The sequence below is a fragment of the Pantherophis guttatus genome, chromosome 3, assembly GCF_059756535.1.
Source record: "Pantherophis guttatus breed Tessera chromosome 3, ASM5975653v1, whole genome shotgun sequence".
In the NCBI taxonomy this organism is placed as follows: Eukaryota; Metazoa; Chordata; class Lepidosauria; order Squamata; family Colubridae; genus Pantherophis; species Pantherophis guttatus.
Genome location: NC_142065.1, coordinates 27782218 through 27796773, shown reverse-complemented (window position 1 = coordinate 27796773; position 14556 = coordinate 27782218). Strand labels below are relative to the sequence as shown.

At 38.4% G+C, this 14556-nt stretch overlaps 1 protein-coding gene across 2 annotated transcripts in view; it reads left to right on the top strand.

Annotated features, from left to right (window-relative positions):
- PLCG1 (phospholipase C gamma 1) overlaps positions 1-14556 on the top strand; it is a 110445-nt gene that overhangs the window by 53303 nt on the left and 42586 nt on the right. For both annotated transcript variants that reach the window (XM_034413928.3, XM_087889175.1), the window contains 3 exons: positions 4193-4345; positions 5445-5538; positions 5790-5837. In XM_034413928.3, the coding sequence (XP_034269819.2) occupies positions 4193-4345; positions 5445-5538; positions 5790-5837 (295 nt within the window). The remainder of the gene's footprint in view (positions 1-4192; positions 4346-5444; positions 5539-5789; positions 5838-14556) is intronic.

Below are 14556 nucleotides of genomic sequence, written 5' to 3'. Positions count from 1 at the left end.
TATGCCACCCTTCTCCGGAGACTCAGGGCGGCTTACAATGCGTTAAGGAATAGCCTTCATACTTTTGTATATACCTGCTTAGTAAGGCTTTTGGGGCCCCCAAGCGGTGTTCTTTTTTATATAAAGTCACCTTATTGCCCCCACAATCCGGGTCTTCATTTTACCTACCTCGAAAGGATGGAAGGCTGAGTCAACCTTGAGCCTTCACTTGCTTTCACTTAATTTACCCTTCACTTACTTCTGATCAGTCTCTTGACGAGTTCTACTTTTATTTTGTTGATGGGTCAGTAAGGAGCTTCATACACTGAATGTTTTCTGGCTTTATTTGTTACCTTTAATTCTGCAATGTAACTAGTCCAATGATTTCTTATAGAAAACCTGATCTTCTGTCAGGTGGGACTGGTCAGGCTTGGAGTGCCTTAATAAACCTACAAGGACCTAGTCAAATATTGGAATGTATTTGATCTATGATAACTCCCTGCAGATTCCTTTGGAGCTTCCAAACAGATGTAATAGTATATCCTACTTTGCCCCTCAACAACTACACCAAGTGGTTGGGCTGAAAAAAGTGATTGGCCTAAAGTCACCCAATGAGCTTTTATGGCTCAGAATAGACTTGAATCTGTGTTTGTCTGATGCCAGGCCAAGACCTTCTTCACTACATGATTCTGCCTGTATTCATGAACAAAGACTATAATTTCAAGATAAATTATTCACCTGGAAGAGGTAGCAAGGAATGAGAATTTTTTTCTCAATCACCAGAAGCAAGCTAGATTGCTTCTTCATTATTTCATCTCAGTCTGATGGAGCCTATGGGATTTTGACAAATAGATCCTGAAATTTTGAATTCCAATGAAAAGATGTATATAATGAGAAAAAAATACAGAGTCTTGAAACCTAACAAACTCTAAAACTATTTTAAATCTGTTGGTCTGTAATCTGTACTCAGTCTTGAAGGAAAGATACAAAGCAGGAGTCCCTGAGTTTCTGCATACTGAACATTTTTGAATGGTCTTTGAAAACAAGCAAAAAAATGTTAGCTCAAGGAGATAAAAAAAATCAGTCTGGATTAGAATAGAAAAAAAGTGGTGCTTCTTAATACAGGCAGTCGTCAACTTACAACAGTTCCATTTAGTGACCATTCAAAGTTACAATGGCCTTGAAAAAAGTGACTGATCATCATTTTTCATACTTATGATCATTGCAGCAGCTCCACAACCAGTGTGGTCAAAACTCAGACAATTGAGTCATAATTATTACAGTTGCAGTGTCCCAGGATCACATGATCATCTTTTGCAACCTACTTACAAGCAAAGCCAATGGGGAAGGCAGTTTCACTTAACAACCATGTTACTAACTTAACTGCAGTGGATTCACTTAACAACTGTGGCCAGAAAGGTCATAAAATGGGGCAAAACTCACTTAACAAATGTCTCGCTTAACAATAGAAATCTTGGGTTCAATTGCGGTCGTAAATTGATTCAGTTCTTGAGTTTCATTTTCCGGAAAAGATCTGTTTTCTAAGTTGTTCCAGAGCAAATAGCCAAGGTTCATTACTGTCCAGGAGATGGAGAATCTATGGATGGGTGAACATAAGGAAAGGGATGAGGGAAGTTTCCTCTTTAGGAAGAAAAAACTTCTTCCATAACAGAAAAGGACACTGTTGTGTCTTTCATCAGCTTTGGTTCCTCTTTCTTTCCTGCCTTTCACATTTTCCCCATACTATTCCTCAACTTTCATTTAGCTTTATCATGCTGGATTTAAATAAATCTAGAATTAATTTTATTTAATCATCTTGTTAACTGTGCTGAATGTAAATGCATGGAGTTGCTTCATGGAGCCATAAAACAAAGGCCTTCATACTGGCAGTTGGGATAGGAGGCCAAGGAAGACTTCATCGCTGGGCTAGAAATTGCATAGCATATGTATGTGAGTTGCAATTACTTAAATGTGTAGATGTTCATTTAGTCTTAATAGCAAACATATAAATGACGCTATAGGGCACTGCACACCAGAACAATTAGACACAAGGACAGTTTTTCCCTGAATGCCATCACTCTGCTAAACAACTAATTCCCACAACACTGTCATATAATTTACGAAGACTGTATTACTGTTTTTCTTCTCTTCCTTACTAGTATCTATCTCTTCCCACTTATTACTATAATCATGTTGCTTGTATCTTTCAATTTATATTGTTTTTATTTGTTTCCTAGTACGATTTGATAGCTTATTAGTAACCTTGACTATCGCTAAGTGTTGTATCTTTTTATTCTCGATGAATGTATTTTATTCTCCTTATGTACACTGAGAGCATACAGTATACACTAAAGACAAATTCCTTGTGTGTCCAATAAAGAATTCTATTCTATTCTATTCTATTCTATTCTATTCTATTCTATTCTATTCTATTCTATTCTATTCTATTCTATTCTATTCTATTCTATTCTATTCTACAATCAACAATATCCATTGCGAGCAAAAGTGCTAACTTGCATTTCTTTGTTGAACTTGCATTTGTGCATATAGCAAACAGAGAAACCAAGCTTTAAGTTTTCTGTTAACTTTCATAAAACTAGTCCCCTTCTCTCCCCCCCCCCCGGGGTAGTTTTGTACCTAGGGGACCTTTTAAAAACTTTCTGCTAGTTTCTTTTCTTTTTTTCTAGTGAGGATATTCTTTGCTATCAGTTTGGGATTTGCCACAGTGACCTCTAGTGGTCCCAGGACTGTTCATGTACATTTTTTTTTTGTTCCTAGCATTTTCCTACAAGTGCAAGGTCTGCTTTTTTTCCAAAACAGCATGAAAGGCAGCTGGGCAACTTAAGGTCAGTCACTGTCTCTCAGCTCCTGATGTTAATTGCTCACATTGCCGTTTAGAGTTAGAATTACTTGGAGAGAATTATAATTCAGGTAAGAATTTCACAATAAATTTTAGATTCAAGATAGTAGACTAAATAGTTCAGTAGACTAAATAGTTTGAGTATATGAATATATGTTGAATTGCATCAGCACTGTAATTTTAGTCTAGTTAATTTTCTGTTGGTTTGGCCAACATTGTTTACACCTCATTCTTCTGGATTACTCTGCTTTTTCTTACCCAGTGATATTTACTGTGATGACTTATATCTGTATACTTTGCTATGTCAGAAATTAAATACATCTTAGAAACGTTTATTTGCAAATCCTTCCTTGATTATGTACTGTCAAGCCATTGATTGAGACTTAGTTGTCACATAGATAGATTTTCTCGATCATGATCCATGCCTAACTTGGTCTTCCAATGGTATACCCATCATCACTGTAGCTGAGTTCATCCAGCTTGCTTTTGATCATTCTCTTCTTCCCTTTTACCTTTCCCAGATTAGAGCCTTCTCCGGAAATCTAGATCTTTGCTTAATGTGTATGAAGTAGGATAATTTAATCCTGGTTATTTGTTCCTTGAGTGACAAATTCTAAGTTGATTTGGTGAACAATCCATTTGATTGTTTACTTGGCTGTCGACAGAATTCTCAGGAGTTTTCTCCAACAGCAAAGTTCAAAAGAGTTAATATTTTTCCTATCCTCCTTCTTTAAAGTCCATTAAGAGTGTCATGCAAGTCCTTACTACTACCCCAAAGTTCATAAAGTAATTAAACTTCTTAAATGTTGATCTTAGAACTCTAGTGTACATGAGTCTGGGATTATACTTGAAATGCTTTAATTGGAAAGCAGCATCTAATACACATATCTTTCAAAGAGAAAGGGTAATTCAGGCAGAGATCTCTCCTCCAGCAAGGAAAAAGTTCCAGTACCTGTTGGTTTAGAACTTAAGCAACAGTAAACTTCATATTGCAAATACCATGTTTCCCCGAAAATAAGACAAGGTCTTATATTAATTTTTGCTCCAAAAGACGCATTAGGGCTTATTTTCTGGTTAGGTCTTATTTGGGGGGAAATATGGTACTAAATCTGACTGACAATCTTAATTGGGGCTTATTTTGGGGGTAGGGCTTATATTACGAGCATCCTGAAAAATCATGCTAGGGTTTATTTTCCGGTTGGGTCTTATTTTTGGAAAAACAGGGTAGAAGACCATGTTTTGTGACTGCATGATACTGTCAGATAACATTGTTTATTAAGTTTTCGACTGCATAGTACGTTTGTTCTTAATTTTATTTTTATTCAACCTCCTTTCCTATTATTCTTTTAACAGTTGATATTCGGGAAATTCAAGAAATTCGTCAGGGAAAGAACTCCAGAGATTTTGACCGATACCAGGAAGATTCTTGTTTCCGCCCAGAACAGTCTCACTGCTTTGTCATCCTTTATGGCATGGAATTCAGACTGAAAACACTCAGTTTGCAAGGTTAGATGTCTTTTACTTCGTCACTGACATGAGACTACAATCCAATAGCTGCTTGAACATCAGCAACACCACTGCTATTCATCTACTCTTTTTTTTTTAGCAAGACTTGGCTTAGAATAGTGGAGAGGAACATATGAGCAAAGAATGACTAGAATTGCTAGCAGCTGCTAGAACTGATAGCCATTGCCAGTTCTTGAACCAGAGCCTTTGAGCATATGGACATTCTTGTTTAACTATATGGCTAGCCATGTTGCAAATGCTGGCTTACTCTCTTATGGCTTCAAAAGCTAAAAAGAGTCTTAAATGTTGTTTTCCCCTCTCCAAATTCTAGAAAGTATACAGGTGTGTTCCTGTATACCTTCTAAAATTTGAAATGGGGGGGGGGACTGGATCTTGTATGAAGTACTTTCTAAGGTACACTAATGGGAAGATAAAGAGAAATCCCATTGCTCAATACTGATCATATTTTGCTCACTTCCCTTTGTTGATGGTAATTCTTCAAAAGGCATGAATCATAGGGAAGGATTCTGGATTTATGCAGAATCTGGTTTGCTCAGACTAGAATAGTGAATGTGGCATGAAGCAATTAAGCAAACACGTTACTATATGCCATATTCTGAATAAGAGCAATCAATCTGCATCCTTATCATGCTAAGATGGTTGTTTGAACTGGCTAATAGACATATCTTTGAATGATTGTTAGCCTTGCACAGCATGGCACTAGCCTGTTTGCTGACATTCAGCTATGCTAAAGTAAGTTTTGGCATGCACATCTGTTAGATGAAAAAAATATCTAATTTGATTACTGAAGTTCCCTGGAGATCCTTCTTGCTTGCCATGTGGGATTTGCCCCAGAAGATAAAAAACAAGTTTCTTCCTTACTTAGTGAGCATAATGAATTGAATGCTAAATGTTGAAATGATGTGATTGTTCCTCCTTAATAGCCTGGTTTTATGGCTATTATAATTTGTAATATCAAAATTGATGGGGTTAGTTTCCGTCTATTGGAAACCAGCTGCAAAGTGACTTCCTTCTTGGATATAGGGGTCAGTGCCTGTGTCATGCTTTGACAGGCTCGGTTTGTTCTTTATTTTCACAGCCACTTCCGAAGATGAAGTCAACATGTGGATCAAAGGGTTGAACTGGCTTGTGGCAGATACCCTAAAAGCTGCTACTCCATTGCAAATTGAAAGGTAAAGCAAAAAATTGGAACAGAAGGACTATTTCAAGTAAGGGGTATACTGTATAAAGGTTTCACTGCCTCTCCTTCATTGCCAGCATCTTTCTATATGAATTTAAGATTATCTGTATTAAAATCCATGCTTCCTTTCATAGCAGTTCAAATTTATATAATCTGCAGGATTTGGGGGATTCTTAAAGAGGAAGATTTTGACATATTTGACACTGACATATTTACCAATATTTGAAAACTATTTACTTTTAGGTGGCTTCGGAAACAGTTCTACTTTGTCGACCGCAACAGAGAGGATAGGTAAATAGAAAGTTACTGTTGTATATTATGAGATGTGATATATTTGAGTAACAAAAGAGGGCATACAAGTCTAAAAATTATTTTTCTGTTTAATTTTTATTAATTGAAAAATTTGGATGACGAGAACAGTAGTATAATCAAAGTTGGAATAGTGTCTATTCTAAACAGGAAAAAGTAACATTTTAATTACTGTATTTTTCAGACTATAAGATGCTCCGGAATATAAGACACACCTAGTTTTTGGCGAAGAAAACAAGAAAAAAAAAAAAAAAACTGCCTCTGCCTCCCAGCAATTTGCCTCCTTGCAGCAAACAGCCTGGTCAGCTTTAGCACAGCCTGATTTAGCATGAGCAGCTGATTAGTGGTTGGATCTGCCTCCCGGAATACTGCCTATCAGCTGTTCCAGGCTGCGGGGATTGCCGCTACCCATCGCCACTGCTGCCTATCGCCACCTCCACATGTCCCATTTTTGGCCTGTTCCAGGCCGAAAACGGGGTGCATGGAGGCCAAAAATGGGGCACGTGGAGGTGGCAATAGGTGGCAACTGTTCGTGTTAAATCAGGCTGTGCTGAAGCTGACCAGGCTGTTTGCTGCAAGGAGGCAAACTGCTGGAGGCAGAGGCCGAAGAGTGGGGGCCGGTGGGTGGGCAGGGCTTCGGCAATACTCGCTCTATAAGACGTACAGATATTTCCCTCCGCCACTTGGGATAGTGCATCTTATACACCGAAAAATACAGTAACTAAAATATGCCTCCTAATTAATAGGGAAGTAACATTTTCCACTATATGTATATGTAAGTGTGTCTCTTTGCATGTGTGCATGTGTGTGTGTATGCATAAATATAAATGTTGGGGGGGGGGAACCTGCAGACAACAATAATTGTTCTTTTTGAAAAAATGCAAGAATGCTTCAAGTGAAATGATTTCGGCTGTAACAGGAAACTTAGAATACCATTCTGAGAATATTTTTGCCTGCATATAATTGTATGCAAGTTAATTGATAGATGAAGAGACCAATACTTGAATTAATAATTAATTAAATTTCTTTAACTGTAACTCTGAGGTACTCCATAACTTAATGCAAAGATGGTTTATCTTCTTGACATCCACATATTAGGATGAATTAGTTTGGACATCAAAGGTGAATGCTGGAGACCTGATCTTTTTTCTCGCTCTCTCTTCAAGAAAGTGAAGGCAATTTGAAAGAGACATATATGAATATATTGATAAATTCATTCCAATTGAATTTTAAAAATGCATTTAACTAGAAGCAACAACAGAGCAAAATATCTGCATACCATGAGAAATAAAATCCCTTGACTTTTTCATAAGAACAAATCTCAATCCCAACCTGGAAATCTTACTAAGGAAGTACAAGAGCTCCATATGAACATATGCTTTGCCATTATGCTGAATAGAGATGGGCTATTCTGTATTGCCCTTCCCCCTTAAAAAATTTTTTCAACATGTATAATGTGAACTCTCTATTGTGGTCTCTCATATGTGTTCTTTCTACTTGTTTGGTGTGAGAAGATGTCACGTGAGCCTCCCCACATAACAACAGCACTTTTCTACAAAGTATTTCTAATAATTGCACAATTGCTGGCTGAGATTCAGAAACACAGGCTTGTGTGCCAGAATTTCCCTTTGGGTTCTTCCACAATAAATTCTTATATTTCTGTTTAGGGTTTTCTAAATGTAACATGTCTTTTGATGACTGGCAAAACTAGATCCCGGAGAGGATGTTCATTATGTGGAATAACAACCTCTGTTGTGTTTGCATGATACATTCACCTCCAAATGCATAGTGACTGAATATATATTAGCAAGACAATCCTTGAAAAAGTAAAAGGAAGGAATTTAAACTTGGATTATTTGATTTAGGTTAAAACAGATATGTTGTTATCTCTTCCAACCCTTACTGGATTTGTGCTGACAAGGTTTTAAGGAATTATTTATAAATAAGAGATGGGATATGGGAAGAAGAGATCATTTATTGTATTTGAACAGAGGGGGAAAGAGAAAGAAAGAGTTGGTGTGATGACATGATGTAGGGATTAGAGTAGTAAGATTCTAAATTATCATCTCCACTAGGGAAGTGCATAGTTACTATACAGTAATGCAACACAGTTCTTAAACAGGAAAAACTAGCAATAAATTTCAGCATTCATTCCTTTGAACTAAACCACAGTTATTGACCATCATTATTGGTCTTTTGCTTTGAGAAATCACATTGGAGAGTACTGAGAATATTCATCAAGATGAATGCTTAATACCTCACAGAGTAGTAGTGAAAAGCAGTAGCTGGTAAGTATTTCCCATGTGTTCTTAGCTCCAGAATCTATTGTAGAACACGTGACTGTGTATTTGACAGATTGATTCATAAAAATTAAAAACACAGAATTCTGAGAAATGCAACCTATTCCTGGAGCATGATATGCTGGGAACTGATTTTTGATTATGAGCCATTAGGTCATAATCTAAGCACTTAGACAGCTTTTCCAGGATGATACATCCCCAGGATGATACATCCCCAGTCAGCTCTTCAGGCCTTTCAATGGTATATCTGTCACTGCTACAATTCTCTTTCCTTCCATAGTATGATAAATAGTTAAAATTGAGAAGATTCTGAGATGGAGAAATTTGCTTAAAGTGGCCTTAGGTGAAGGCCAGCCTCAAGGAAAGCCTAGCAATTAGGCACCTGTGGCTAGAATAGCCAAGGAACATTGGGCCTGGATGGGGAGAAACAGGCTCCGACTCAACCCTTCCAAGACCAAGTGGCTGTGGATTCCACTGTCCTGATATAGCCAGCTGGTGCCATCGCTGGCTATTGGGGGCGAATCACTGCCCACCACGGAGAGGGCTTGCAACTTAGGCGTCCTCCTGGACGCATGGCTGTCTTTAGAAGAGCATATGACGGCCGTGGCCAGGGGGGCTTTTTATCAGGTTCGCCTGATACGCCCTGAGTTGCGTCCCTTTCTGGATCGGGACTCCCTACGCATGGTCACTCAAGCACTCGTCACTTCCCGCCTGGACTACTGCAATGCTCTCTACATGGGGCTCCCCTTGGGGTGCACCCGGAGGCTGCAGTTGGTCCAGAATGTGGCCGCGCGGGGGATTATGGGAGCGATGGGGCACTCACATATAACACCTCTCCTGCGCGAGCTGCACTGGCTTCCTGTGGTCTTCCGGGTGCGCTTCAAGGTGTTGGTAGCCACCTTTAAAGCGCTCCATGGCTTAGGGCTGGGGTATTTGCGAGACCGCCTTCTGCCGCCAATAGCCTCCCACCGACCGGTTCGCTCGCAGAGAGGGCCTCCTCAGGGTGTCGTCGGCCAGGCAGTGCTGGCTGGCGACCCCCAGGGGCAGAGCCTTCTCTGTGGCAGCACCTGCCCTCTGGAATGACCTGCCCCCTGAGATACGCACGATATCAGACCTCTGGACTTTTCGTTGGGCCCTGAAGACACACTTGTTCCATCTAGCTGGGCTGGCTTGATCCCATCCTCTCAGTTTTTTAATTGAATTTCGGTTTTAATTGGGTTGTTTTAAATTCGGGCCAAAATTATTTAATTGTTTTTTTAAATGTTTTTAAATTTTATATGCTATGTTTTATTCTGGCTGTACACTGCTCTGAGTCCCGCAGGAGAAGGGCGGTATAGAAATATAATAAAATAAATAAAATAAATAAATAAAACATTCAAGAAACTTGAAAGCAGCAGAAAATGAGCAGCTGGATCTAGGACTTCCTTCCAGCCCTAGAGTGCTCAGTGCCTGTTTTTTTTGTTTGTTATTTTTGTGTGTGTGGTTTTTATTTTTAATGATTTCCTGCCCTGACAAGAGACTTTAGGTTGTTTGCAGGGTGTCTGGAAACCAAGACGGAGGCAATTCAAAACATTAATAGAACATGGAGCTGTACCATAATGATTCTAATGAATCTTTATCATTCTTTCTTATTTCTATGTGTTGTTAAAAAGATTCCACTGTGTTCTCACTGTCCCTGGTCTGTGAGAGAAAGGATCAAGATACAATTGACTTGCAATAAACTTCATTTAACAATGATCCTTTTCCAAGAAAAAAATTAATGGGCTTCTTTTTGTAAAAGGAGAACAATTAAATTATGAACAATTTAACAATCATAAACAGTTTATTATAGGCTTTTAAATTCTGAATGGCACTTATCTTCTTTATTTGGATGTATCTGCTTTTTGGTTGAAAGTTTCAGCTGAAATATCATCATTGGTCATTGAGATGTCTTAATGGTCTTCAACCTTTTTCTTTATCATCAAAAGTGGATGTCATTGTCTAAGTAAGATGTTTAATAAGAAAACTTAACATAGCTTATGGCTTGTAAGCCTCCCAGAATCACCTGATCAAGTTGGACAGCTATAGAAATTGAATGAACAAATCAATCAGTCAATCAATCAAAATGACAGTTAAAACTGTATCTCACAAAATTAATACATTTTGCAACTATTTTCAATAACATAATATGCTCATTCAAAGAAAATCAAGAGTCTGGAAGCACTTTTTCTGATTGACAGATTTTATTAAAAACCATAAGCTTTGTGGGCTGCAGCTTACTATGTACAATTTAAATTGTGGTAAGATGGGTGGAAAGGAAGAGGAAGATAGTTATGTAGATGCAAGTTACACATCAGACAGATTACAAGTAATTTACCTTTTGTTATATTAGTTTTATTAAAGGTACAGTTAAAATAATACAACTACTGTATTTTCCGGCGTATAAGACGACTGGGCCTATAAGACAACCCCCGATTTTTCCTGTTAAAATATAGGGTTTGGGCTATACTCGCCGTATAAGACTACCCCTCTTCCAACGCACACCAAATAAAAATTAAAAAACATCAACTGGCTCACCCACAATGTAAAAGCAGCTGTGCTAGACCCAAAATGGCCACTACAACAAGCAGGAACCACACACAGCCACAAAAAGCCCAAAAAAACAACTTTCACACTTTACACACACACACACACACACACACACACAACACAACACAACACAACACAACACAACTGGCTCACCCACAATGTAAAAGCAGCTGTGCTAGACCCAAAATGGTCCCTGCAACAAGCAGGAATCTCACACAGCCGCAAAAAGCCCAAAAAACAACTTTCACACTTTACACACACAAAATTCCACATACAGCTTTGTGAGATTTTTTGTGTTTGTGTAGTTAGAGTGAAACACTACAGAAACACACTAAATCTCAGAAAGCTGCAAAAATATTTTATTTTATTTTTATTTTTATTTTTATATGAAAACTAAATTTAAAACTTCCTAAACTTTAAATGGCTAGGTCTAAAAAAGAACAACTAAAAAAAACCCCAATTAACTATTTTTTTTAAAGATCCCAAAGGGGGAAAAAACTTACCCAATAGAACAGGGGTCTCCAACCTTGGCAACTTTAAGACTTGTAGACTTCAACTCCCAGAATTCCTTAGCCAGCTTTGTTTTGCTGGCTGAGGAATTCTGGGAGTTGAAGTCCACAGTTCCCTGCCTGCCTGATTGCAGGCAGGGAGTGGCTTGCTGATGGAATGGATTCAGGCAAGCAAAGCAAGGCAAGCATTGCGACTAGCAGCTAAGGTAAGCAAGCTGGAGGGGGAAAACTTTTTTTCTTTTACATGGCTCTGGCGATCCCAGCTGCGTTGCCTGATTAGCAGGCAAAGCTGGGATCATCAGAGCTTGGATTGCCAGAGCCATTTAAGGCTCGTCAGAGTCTTTCGGGTTGGTCTGCCTGGTTACAGGAGAACGACACCCGGCGTATAAGATGACCCCCGACTTTTGAGAAGATTTTCATGTGTTAAAAAGTCATCTTAATACAAATTAAAAATTTAATACAAATTAAAAATGCAGAAAATAAAAAATAAAGGAAGAAAATAAGTATATCTTACCCAAAAAGAGAGAAATATATAAAGAAAAGAAATGATTTTCCCTATATAATTTTAGTAACTTATCCCTTCTTTTAACATGCAACAGATTCAGCCATGATCATCTGTTCCACGTGCAGCAGAGTTATCTTCAGTTCCCCATTTCTTCTCCAGAAGTCCCTGATAATCAAATAACTTTAACAATTAACAATTGCAATGTGTTAAAAATGCATTGGGTTCATTGAGAATTTCCGAGATAACTGAAGCTTTTTGATGTATATCAATAAATGTGTAATACATTTGGCAATGAAAATTCAAAGTATCCCTCAGAACAGATTAGAATGGCTCAATTTGACAATGTGTTTTTGCTTAAGCACAATGCTTTCTACTGCTGCCTGTTGGCGTCAGTCTCTTTTTGCTTCCAGCCAAAGAGGGGAGGGAGAAGTTGTGTCCCGGGAATCAGATTAACTATTCATGCATATTTAACAATGGGATGCTAAAGCTTCCTTGCTATATTAAATCTACACACCAGGCATCTTTAAGAAATACTGAAGATTGTGACTTATCAATTATGTATATCAGGGGTGAAATGCACTTACCTTCCCTACCGGTTCGCAAATGTGCTCATGCAGAGGCTGAAAAACGGCACAAAAAAGGGATGTCATGATGTCCACGCAGGTGGGTGAGGCTTCACGCAGTCGGCCTATCATATCACACAATCCAGTTGGAACTGGCTGAATTCCACTCCTGATGTGTATTACAAATATTAAGGTGACAGTGGTAGTTATTCCTGAGCTGTTCTTCAATACAAGTATAGCAGCTGAGAGTTGACAATCTTAAGAGTGATGTCCTCATCATTAGCTGAAGTATTATCATTAATTTTTCCCTATATGTTGAACAGACAACTTTTGGCATCTTTGTGTGGGAGCAGTGTCTGAGGAGGCAATTGCAACACTTATTTTTTCAGAAGATAAACCCTCTTTAAATCCTTTCCAATGATATTTAGCACTTGCTAATTTGTGAAATGTTGGAAATCAAAACTGGTTCAGTGACATGTGCCACCTGGGTGACCTTGGGCCAGTCATTCTCTTTTAGCCCAACTCACTTCACAGGATTATTGTTGTGGGGAAGATAGGAAGAAGGAGTATCATATTCAGTGCCTTGAATTGTTTATAAAAATAATAAAGATAGGAAATAAATAAAATAAATATTGCAGAGGTAGAATGCCTTTGCAGGCTGAGGGGCCATGGTTGGCATTTAAGTGGCATTATTCTGGCTGACTCCCGACATTTTGTGGGGCAGGACCAAAAAGCAGGCAGAGCATGACGGAAAGGATTTTCATTTGTTATTAGAATCATTAAATACTAGACCGTGTGTGTGTGTGTGTGTAGATGTGTATAAATATGTATAAAACACAGAAAATATTTTTCTCACCCACTGAGATCTGGAAGTCATAAATGGGTTGTAGCCGAGTTCCATTTCCTGACCTAATGACTGAGCTAATCGTTGGACTGTAAGATTATATGTCTGCAACATACATTTCTCAGGAGTTCATCTGAAGAGGGGGATGTTTCCCTCCCTAAATGGATTAATTCCAGCTATCTTGTTTTGCTCTGGATAAAGTTTTATAGCCTCTGTTCCTGGGTGGAGGAGACCAACATTTCTTGGATGCCAGGAATACATTGAGTTATTTGCCAACAGTTCATCATCTGCAATAGATTTACTTGGATTTCACCAGTCACTGATTGACTGACAAACTGCAATATATTATAAGAACTTAGCAGCAGACCTGCTCTGTGGAAAAGGAGAACCCAACAAGCTAATGAGCAAGTGGTTCAGTACACAATAGCACCACATTCTGAGGGCTCCTGGTGCCCTCAATCCAGGAAAAAGTCATGCACTCCTCCTTCCATTGTTTCACAGTCACTACAATATTTGGTTGTGGTTATGGGAGCACACATGAATCCTGCAGTTTTTCAGAAGAATGGTTTTGATTATTGTATTCCAGTATAACATTTGGGGAATAGATGAATTGAACTGGTGATCAGAACATAAAAGAGATGATGTGGTATATTGGGTAGGAGTGATAAGCCTACTACTGTTAGCGGATCTCGGCCAAACAATTGTGCAATTTAATTTTCAAGGAGCCTCTTATACATTGCTTCCATAAGAGTGGGTAGAGTCAGCAAGGCATGATTTCAATCTAACAGTTTTCAAACCACAGCTCTGTAAAGAAATACATTAAATCACTGTTAGTTTGTATTCCTGCCACAAAAACGCAGTGATTCTAGACTGATTGGAGATGTTTTGTCTCACACTGTGGATGACTGCCGGGGCCTGCTTGATGACCCTCATGAATAAATATTGCAATTTAAGGGTACTTCTTTAAGTGCTGCAAACTGCAAGGGAAGATCAATCATGGAAGATAACTGCTTTTCAGGGAAGTCTCTCTATTGTTAATGATTTTCTCATTGCTAAGCATAGATTGAACCTCAGTAGATCTTCCGCACAATTAAAATCCAGAAACATACCCTTTCTTGAAAAAGTTAAACAATTCATTACAGTATAGCGGTGGTGATGATGATATTGATATCATTTGTTCAGTTGACAATATCAATTATTGGCAATTCCATGGGCCAAGTCTCTTTTCATCTTCTGATCTTGCACTGTTTCCTTGAGTTTTTCTATGCTCTGGCTGATGTCAAGCTTTGTTAGTGTCCAGCCATCATGTTTTTTTGACTTCTCCAGCACCACAGCTCAAATGAGTCTATTTTCTTTCTGTTTTGTTTTTTTAAGGTCCATACAGTATAATACATTTATGTTATTTGAAAGAA